The 9,880-nt window shown below is 57.9% G+C and overlaps 1 protein-coding gene across 1 annotated transcript; it reads left to right on the forward strand.

The window, feature by feature from the left end:
- The first annotated feature begins 472 nt into the window (after positions 1-472).
- On the forward strand, positions 473-2,566 carry CEBPB (CCAAT enhancer binding protein beta). Its single transcript, XM_037059889.1, has one exon. The coding sequence runs from the start codon at positions 667-669 to the stop codon at positions 1,942-1,944; it is 1,278 nt and encodes a 425-aa protein (XP_036915784.1). The 5' UTR covers positions 473-666; the 3' UTR covers positions 1,945-2,566.
- The last annotated feature ends 7,314 nt before the right edge of the window (positions 2,567-9,880 follow it).

Below are 9,880 nucleotides of genomic sequence, written 5' to 3' on the forward strand. Positions count from 1 at the left end.
GATAGGGCTAGGGAAGGGTCGGGGCCGACCCCCACAGAGGCCCAGAGGAGCGCTCCCCTGACCTGCCCCCTCCTACCCCTGCGCCTCCGTATTGGAGGTGGATTTAAGAGAGGAGTCGCCACAGATGTGGAATCCCCTCCTTCCAAGAGCTGGGGACCCGGGCACATTTAGGGGCGGGGCCCCGTCCGGGGAGGGCGGTGGAGATAGTAACTTCTGCCGCAGACTGAGCTCGACTCGGAGTTGCTGTCTCCAGGATGCCGCTTGGGGAGCATCCTCTCTGTGGGGCGTCGGGTCTGGGCGCCACGGATCCTGAAGCCACAGCCTCCTCCAGCAGGGGGCGGGCCGTCGCCGTCTGGGGGAAGGCGACCGCTTTGCCCCCTCCCCGGATTCCCTCCTTCTTTCAGTACATCCTCCAAGCCCAGAGGGGCGGTTCGGGGGCGGGGTCGCACCTCCCCTTCTCGCTCCCAATCCCGGGGCAGCTGGGTGGGAGTCGACAGGGGGCGTTAGGCCGCCCCCCGGGGCCAGGCCCCCCGGGGCCAGGGGACCCCCCGAGGGTGAGCTCCTGGTTTTCCGTCAGGCGGCCTACCTCTCGGGGGTCTCAGGCAGCCACAGTGTGGCCACGTCCCGGCGGCAGCGGGAGGGGCCCAGGCGTGACGCACCGTTGCCATGCGCCGCCTTATAAATAACCGAGCTCAGGAGAAACTTCAGCGAGTCAGAGCCGCGCACGGGACCGGGAAAGGGACCTACCCGAGGGTCCAGCCGCCAGCCCACGTACTAGTAGCGGCCACTTCGGCGGCAGCAGTGGCAGCAGAAGAAGCGACACAGCGCAACTGTTTGCAGCGAGGAGGCCGCGCCACCTGCGGGCCGGCCGGAGCGGACAGCCCCAAGCCCTCTCCCCGGGCACCCGCGTTCATGCAACGCCTGGTGGCCTGGGACCCAGCATGTCTCCCCCTGCCACCGCCACCTGCCTTTAAATCCATGGAAGTGGCCAACTTCTACTACGAGGCGGACTGCTTGGCTGCTCCGTACGGTGGCAAGGCGCCCCCCGCGGCCAGATCCGTGCCGCGCCCCTCCGCCGGCGAGCTGGGTAGCATCGGCGACCACGAGCGCGCCATAGACTTCAGTCCGTACCTGGAGCCGCTGGGCGCGCCGCAGGCCCCGGCGCCTGCTACGGCCGCCGCCACGGACACCTTCGAGGCGGCTCCGCCCGCGCCCGCCTCCGCGCCCGCCTCCTCCGGGCAGCACCACGACTTCCTCTCCGACCTCTTCTCCGACGACTACGCGGGCAAGAACTGCAAGAAGGCAGCCGAGTACGGCTACGTGAACCTGGGGCGCCTGGGGGCTGTCAAGAACGCTTTGCATCCCAGCTGCTTTGCGCCCCTGCACCCGCCGCCGCCGCCGCCGCCGCAGCCCGCCGAGCTCAAGGCGGAGCCGGGCTTCGAGCCCGCGGACTGCAAGCGGAAGGAGGAGGCCGGGGCTCCGGGCGGCGGCGGCGCAGGCATGGCGGCTGGCTTCCCGTATGCGCTGCGAGCCTACCTCGGCTACCAGGCGGTGCCGAGCGGCAGCAGCGGGAGCCTGTCCACCTCCTCGTCTTCCAGCCCGCCCGGCACGCCGAGCCCAGCCGACGCCAAGGCTCCCCCAGCTGCCTGCTATGCGGGGGCGGCGCCGGCGCCCTCGCAGGTCAAGAGCAAGGCCAAGAAGACCGTGGACAAGCACAGCGACGAGTACAAGATTCGGCGCGAGCGCAACAACATCGCGGTGCGCAAGAGCCGTGACAAAGCCAAGATGCGCAATCTGGAGACGCAGCACAAGGTCCTGGAGCTCACGGCCGAGAACGAGCGGCTTCAGAAGAAGGTGGAGCAGCTATCTCGCGAGCTCAGCACCCTGCGGAACTTGTTCAAGCAGCTGCCCGAGCCCTTGCTCGCTCCCTCCGGCCACTGCTAGCGCGGCCCCCGCGCGCGTCCCCCTGTCGGTCGGCCTCCGCGCTGCCGGGCGCGGGGTGGCCGCGAGACTCCGGGAAGCGCCCGCGCTCCCGCTCCCGCCCCCGCCTGTGGTGGCGTCGGCAAAACTTTGGCACTGGGGCACTTGGCAGCGCGGGGAGCTCGTTGGTAATTTTAATATTTTATTATATATATCTATATTTTTGTCCAAACCAACCGCACATGCAGATGGGGCGCCCGCCCGTGGTATTTAAAGAAGAAATGTGTATGTGTACAGATGAATGATAAACTCTCTGGCTCTCCCTCTGCCCCATCTGCAGGCGCCGGCGGGCGGGCCGGTTTCGAAGTTGATGCAATCGGCTCAAACATGGCTGAACGCGTGTGTACACGGGACTGACGCAACCCACGTGTAACTGTCAGCCGGGCCCTGAGTAATCGCTTAAAGATGTTCCACCGGGTTGTTGATGCTGTTTTTGTTGTTGCTGTTTTTTTTGTCTTTTTTTTTGTATTATAAAAAATAATCTATTTCTATGAGAAAAGAGACGTCTGTATATTTGGGAATCTTTTCCGTTCAAGCATTAAGAACACTTTTAATAAACTTTTTTTTTGAGAATGTTTAAAAAGCCTTTTGGGGGCAGTAGTTGACTTTTGATTTTTTTTCTTTATTTTGGATTTCCATAATTTTATTTGGCTTTTCTGGGGGGGGGTTGTTATGCGTGGGGGCTGCTAATTTTTTTTGGCTGTTGCTGTTGGGTGGGGGCGTTGTAGTTAGCCTTTCTCCTCTGCGGCTCCCTGCGAGGGACTCTGCTCGGAGGTGGGAGTACCGGCCCTGAGTGGGAGAAGGAGCAGGGGTGTGCTGGGTCACCCTTTCGAGATGACCCAGGGCCCCTGGGTGCTGGGAGGAGTGACTGGGGACCCCGCCTGGGGAGGGGGTCCAGGGTCTCTAGTAGGCCCTGAGCGCCTGGAAGGGTCTGCACAGTGTTTAGGGCCTGCAGTTGCTGGAGGAGGGGGTACAGGTCTTGGTCCTGTTGAGCCCAAGTTGGGGCAGGTTCTTTTGGTAAGTGTAGTGGGCTGGGCTGTTTAAAAAAGACTTTGTGTTTATATAGATTTTTAAGAGAGGAGCCTGGGTGTGTGGGAGAGCTTGTGTTTGTGTGTTCCTGGCCAGTTTGGGTGTCCCTGGCCAGCGGGAGGGGAGAAGCCCGGCCAGATGGAGGGAGGTTGGGGGAAGGGTTTCTGCACTTCCACTCCCTTTTCTGGGGATGAGAGATTTAGCACTTGCCCTCTTTGCCTAGATGTGGACACGAAGGCCCAGCCTCGCCTGCTTGTTCACGGTGGCCAAGCCTAGGTTTGAACCTGGGGCCCCTGTTCCTGAGTCCCCGGGACAGAAACTGCTCCTGGCAAGGCTTCTGTATCCCTGCCCCCTGATAGCCTCCCACCCCTTTCCACTGTACCCACACCCCCGTTCCAGCCCTGGACCGCATTCCTGAGAGTTGAGGATGTAGACGGAGGGTTAGTGGATACATGTACGGCATCCCGCGGTGCCTGGCACGCAGGAGGTGTTATATAAGCCTTTGCTCTTGTTATTATTTTTCACTGGGAGACTCTTGGCATTTGGCACCCGGTCTGCAGTGCAGTGTGAGTGTGGCAAAGGCTTGCCAGGGGCCAGGCGTCCGTGTTAGCCCTGGACTGGCCCCATCTCATTTAAACTTCACAACCTTTGCAGAGGTGGGTACTGTTATGAGGCCTGCTTTTAGAGCAGGGTTTTTTGGTTTTTTTTGACTGTCAGATTCCTATGGGCAAGGGACTGGTTCAGGGGTCCCTCTGCCTTAGGAATTCAGCAGTGGCACATGAAATGGGGGTGGTGGTTCATAGATTATTTTGCCAAGGGCCTGGGGCAGCTTGGGATTTGGGGAGCAGCTGCTGATTCTGTGGGTTGAGAACGCAGAGTGCTTTTCTCCTCCCTTTCCCTGTGGGAGCCTGGGATGTGGGGGACGGACACACTCTTTCTCCACCATCATGGAGCCGAGGATCAAGGCACTCTCCACCTCCCTAAGGCTAGTGTCTCCTGGCCTCTTCTTCTTGGCACAAGGACTATGTAACCTCACTTCAGATCTGCTCCCCCCGCCCCCCACATGTGGCCCTGAACAGGTCTCCCCATTCTGGCCTGCCCTGTGACCCTGGAGCTTCCAAGTCGGTCCAGGACCAACCACGACACATCTGCTCAACTACCACTACGATTCACCAGCTGAAGTTCAAAGGCCAGGGCCATGGGCCTAGGGAAAGGGGTGGGGGGAGGGTCGCAGTTTAGGGACGAATCTCTCCAATCCCAGCTCTCCCCCTGTGTCACACTGAGCATTGGCTGGCGGCCGCTGCCCACCCACTTTGCAGACAGAACAGCGGAGGCGAGGGGTGAGCAGCCTGGTCAGGTGGCGACACCCAGGTTCTGCTTTCCTCAGTACTGTCTCACAGGTGGCCTGGAGCGAGGCCCTTCACACGCTCACCTGCAGCTGTAACCCACATGTCACCCCGCAGGAGGCGGTAGACCCATTTTACAAAAGTAAACCAAGGCCCACCCGAGTCGGGCTGGTGCTCAGGGTGGAGCCGGGGTGGAGCTAGTGACAAGATCTCAGGCCTCTGGAGAAAGTTTAGGATGGAGAATCTGGCTTATAATCCCAGCCTCCCCCCATCCCCACCACCCTGCCCTACATCCTGAGGCCTACCTGGAGGGCTCCCTGCCTGGCCCCAAGTTCGGGCTCCCCAAGCGCCACAGTTCAGTGACCTGCACATGGTGTCACAGTTCAGAAGCAACAGAAAGGAGATCTAACACCAGTGCTCAGGCCAATGGCTCTGCTGGTGGCCTGGGTGGCCCAGTGTGGGAGTGTGGCGGACAGAGCTGTGCCCGAGGACTCGAGACCTGTCATAGATTGGCAGGTACCCACCCTCTGGCACACTAACTGGGCTGGGAGGGAGAAAGGCTTGCAGGGAGGAGAGACCACTTCATTCAAAAGCCAGGAACCAAGAAAGAGTAGGTTGCAGTGAAGCAGGAGGGGGGAGCCCAGGAGGCCGGGGACGTGCGAGTTCAGTGCTTACTGTGTGGGAAGCACCCCTCCGAGGCCTGGCTGGATCCTTCCAGCTGCCTGGGAGGGCTGTCGTATTAACCACAGACCCATTTAGTGGGACTGACCACTGAGCCAGGCTGGGAACCCCGCCAGTGTTTGCTCAGGACAGGATACTTGACAAGACACATTCACGCCTCATAGCCTTGTGCAATTGCTCCATGGCTTGGTGATCCTACCAAGAAGAGAAAGAGGTGTGAGAAATGAAAGCTGGAGACCCTGCTGGGTGCCAGGCCCTGTGCCCAGCGTGTGTTGGTCCATTTAATCAGTCCCTTGGAGGACTCAGCTTTGCTACTGGCATTTTCCTGCCAAGCAAGCAGGCTCAGAGAGGGGAAGTGACCTGTCCAAGGCTGCACAGCTAAGAATGATAGAAGTCGGAGTAGGAAAGAAAAGGTGGATTTTAGATGGAGTTTAGACTCCACATAAACACCTAAAGAATGTTTCCTCTCCTGAAGTCCTGCCCTGGCCCCCTGGGACTGTTTTGTCCTTGTCTCTGAGACATTTGTCCAGTTATTTTTTTCTTTATTCGTTCAACAAGCATTTATGTAGCACTTGCTGTGGGCAAGACCTATGCTGGGTGCTGGGGACCTGTGATGAGCAAGATGGAAGTGACAACTAATAGGGAGAGGCAGACGCTAAGTATCCAGTGACAGGAACAAGCTAATGAGAGGTGGGGACCAGGGCTCTGAAGGGAGGAAAGTGGGACAGGGCGGGGTGGGGGGTCCAGGAAGGCCACTCCTAGGACAGCGTCCGAGCAGGTGCCGCCTGAGGGGAGGCGTGAAGGGGAAGAGCCTCGGTCTATGGAGAGCTCCCCTCTCACCAGGTGTTGCTGTGCCCATGTCCTCACGGTGGCCCGGTGACGTGGGCGCTGTGCTTCAGTCTCCTTCCTCGGTTGGGGCAGTGGAGTCTCAGAGAGGCGAGGTCACTGGCCCGCCAGCTGCTGAGTGACCGATGTGCGGTTTGAATTCACGCTTCACGTTCAAACCCCAGAGGCCTTGGCCTACTGCCTCCCCCATAGCCCTGAACCTCTCCTTTGCTCTGGTTTTCTGCCCTTGCCCCCATTTTAGTCCATCCCCCCCCCCCCGGCTGAGCCCTTAGGTGACATGTGATGGAGTCTCGGTGGCCCCAGCTGGCCACCAGCTGCCCATCTGCCCCTCACTGGGGGTTTTCAACCTTGCATTGACCTCGCAGGGCAGTGAGGGAGGCTAGGGTGGGTTGGGGAATGGGGGTGGGCTTTCTGAGGCTCCAGGTCGTTAGGGTTTGAGCCCCTCCTGGGTGTTCTCCGAAGCCAAGCGGTAGCAGTCCCATTTTAAAGAGCGGGGACCTGGGGCTTTGAGGAGGAATGTCACTCGCCCACAAAGCAGAAAGGTTGGGATTTGCACCCAGGTCTGTCTCAGCTCAGGCTGAGCCACTCTCCTGTCTGCCAGTTGCTCACTGCCTTGTGGGGGAACAGGTGGGCAAGCCGTGATTTTAACACCATTTGAGGGGTAGGATGGTGGGGGGAACTCCGGGCTCTGCTCTTTGCTTGCTGGGCGACCTTGAACAAGGTGCTTGGCAAGTTTGGGCTGGGGCTTCCTCACCCGTGAACAGAGAGCAGTGCCAGCTTCCATGTGTGTGTTCAGCCAGGACCACAGGGGTCCTCCTGTGGCCCTCCACGGGCCTCGTGCCCCTGGAGCTGACTTCTGGTGGGAAGACGGACAGCAGACAACTAGTGAACTGGCACGTTAATTGTAGGTCGTGATGAAGGCCCTGGGGGAAGTGGTAGAGGGTGACTGAAAAGGGTGTTTCAGAGAGCATTCTAGGCAGAAGGAGCGGCAGGTGCAAAGGCCCTGAGACAGGACAGAGCTCAGCATGGCCAGAGCAGGGCAGCCAGGGCTGGAGTGAGGAGAGGATAGAGGGGTGGCAGGGTCCTCCCCGTGGGGGCCACAGGGGCCACGGGGGCCAGAGTGAGGCTGAGAGGTGTCGTTTTGAGGGGTTCATGCCGAGTCTGACACCCAGCAACAGGTTTGTTAATGCAACAAAGCAGGCCATGTGGCCTCCGGAGGAGGCCAAGTGCAGTGGGCGAAGGGCACAGGGAGGCCCCTGCTTGGGTCCAGGAGACCTTGTGGGTGAGGAGCCTCTGACCCAGGGCCTGGAGCCACTTGGAGCTGTTCACCAGGCAGGAATGAGGGCAAGGGCCTGCCAGGAGGCGGGCACAGGCTGGGAGCCAAGAGAGGGAGAGTTCTTTGGGAAGCCTTGACTGCAGGGGAGAGGGCACTGAGGAGGGGGAGAGGGCACCGAGGAGGGGGAGAGGTGAGGCTGAAGAGTCAGGCAGGGCCAGGACTCCCTGCAGCCTCTGGGGCAGGAGTGTTAGGGGGCTGGGGTCACGCAGGGGGCTGGGATTTCCCATGTAGTGCATGATTTCGGGGGCTGTGGAGAATGCAGTCTCTAAAAAGGACACAAACAGCACCCGTGATTCTGCTACCCAGAAACAAACCCTGCTAACTCCTGCTGTGTGGCCTTGGGCAAGTCACTTCACCTCTCCGTGCCTCAATTTCCTTCTTTATAAAATGGAGCACCAGTACCTGCCCCTACGGTGGTTGTGAGGGCTAAATGAGTTAGTTAATCTGTGTAGCATGTTTAGCGGAGTACCAGCACTCAGTATTTGCTGTCATCACTCTTAGTAACATCGTTACCATTTTGGTGGGCCAAGAGCCTAGAGGCTACAATTTGGCTGCCTGCGTTCTAGTTCTGATTTGGGACAAGTGACTATATGGCACTGTGCCTCAGTTTCCCCATCTGTGACAAGAAGAGAATGAAATTTCTCCCAGAATTTTGTAAAGATTTGACAGTTTAACTCATGCAGGGTGATTGTAGAGAGAGCACTCTATGTGTGGCGGTTGTTTCTTCCTTCCAGAATTTGCGTGCTGTGCGTATCTTTCCTTCGTTGTAGCTAATGTTGCCTATTCGATATTCATATCTACTTTATTCTTTCCTAGACCCCTGTATTACTGGAGCAAGTACCCTAGGGTAAGACTACATTTCCCAGCTTCTCTTGCAGCTAGGAATGACCAAAGAGATATAAATAGAAGTTGTAGGTGAGGTGTGCAGGAGAGTTCTTTAAAAGGGGCTGACTCAGCTATGAGAGACAACCCTTTTGCCTCCCTCCTCTGCAACCTCCTTTTCCCCCATTACTTTTTTCTATTTCCTGCCTGGAACTCAGATGTGATGGCCAGAGCTCCAAGGGCCATCTTGAACCACGAGGCAAACGTTGAAGCAGGAAGCCCCAAAGTGAAACTGGTGACATCAGAAGATAAAAGGCCCTTGGGTTCTTGGTGGTGGCAGAAGAGCCAGCCACACAGGTCCTTGTCTGCCTTGTTCTGACATTGTTTACCTGATAGAAAAATAAATCTCTGCTTATTGAGGTCTCTGCCACTTTGATTTCCCGTTCCTGTCAGTAAAACCTATTTCTGATACATTTGCCAAAACAGAATCCATCTAGATGAGCTCTTTTGTGACCTGCATCTCTTAGCGATGCCCCAGTGCTTCCTTGCCTGAGAATGCCCGCTGCTACTATTGCACGTAAGAGCAGAACAAAGGGTTTGCTCTTTGCTTAGGAAGACTAATTTGCCTCAGATGTGGTGGAGGGATTTCTTTGAATCCATTTTAATTGCAGAAGTAATGCACGAAGACATCATGCCATGAACATTTTCCGCCTGTGCTCAGGTGTCTCCCCGGAGACTCTGAAATGTCAGTGTGCCTGGGAACGGGCACGAACCAGGCCCCAGAGTGGTCGGAATCGCTTCTGCCGACTCCAGCGAGCTAGAACCCTGCTCCTCACCCTTCAGATGTGACCAACCAAGGAGGCCCTCAGCTTGGGGACAGAGAGGGTCAGCCCCAACTGCAGCGCCCAGAGTGCGTTGATGGCTGTGCTGGGACCAGGTACCCCACCTCCCCGAATAATCCCTCTGCCCCAGGCTGCTGCAGCAGCCACCTGCTCCACTGGACCCCTTGCCAGCCTGCCTGGGGCCAGCCCAGCTGGGAGCTCTGCGGGGTGAGTCTGCAGGCCAGGGAACTGGGCAGGAGAGCTTTTATTTTTGTAGCTGTCACTAGATCCCTGCCTCATAGGCCCCAGCCCTGGAGCCGTTGTGGGGGGACAGAGGTGCCTAGGGAGAGGAAGGCTCTTCAGAGGAATGGGTGGGTGGTGGGGGTTCAGCCGGCTGTGGAGGAGGAAGGACAGGACCACGGTCGGTCTACCTGGGCTACCCTACCTAAGTCAGGCCTTTGTCTTCTCATGCTAAATGTGGCTGTCATCCAATTCTCCTTGCTGACCCTCTTAGGTGAAGGATGTGTGAATAACGGGGACCCCTTCATTGCTTTGCTCTTGAAACTTAGGTGCAGGGCATTTAGCTAATCCCGCTTGCCTGTTCTTAGGACACGATTGCCATCAGTCCTTTCGAGGCTTGTGGTACCTTTTGTTTTATTCCTCCTTCGTCCCGCTCCCCACCCATTCTCACGGCCCCACGTGGTGGATATCAGTTCTTCTCTGTGCGCTTCCTCGCAGTGTTCCATGTCTTGTCCTCTCAGTGAAATAGACACACGCAGGAAGTGCACACGACATAGGTACACAGCCCGGGGAATTTTCCCTGCCAGGAAGCACACTCGTGACCTGAAACCGGATCAAGAAACAGGCTCTTCCAGCACCGCAGAAGCCCTCATGCCCTTCAAGGCATCACCCCCAGCCGAGGGTGACCTGCTCCTGAATTCTAACCACGAACATTAATTTTGTTTATTTCTCTACTTTCCATAAGTGGAACCACACACCATGTACTCTTTTGTATCTGA

This window comes from Sturnira hondurensis, unplaced genomic scaffold, assembly GCF_014824575.4.
Source record: "Sturnira hondurensis isolate 20B ecotype Veracruz unplaced genomic scaffold, ASM1482457v3 Scaffold0011378, whole genome shotgun sequence".
Classification (NCBI taxonomy): Eukaryota; Metazoa; Chordata; class Mammalia; order Chiroptera; family Phyllostomidae; genus Sturnira; species Sturnira hondurensis.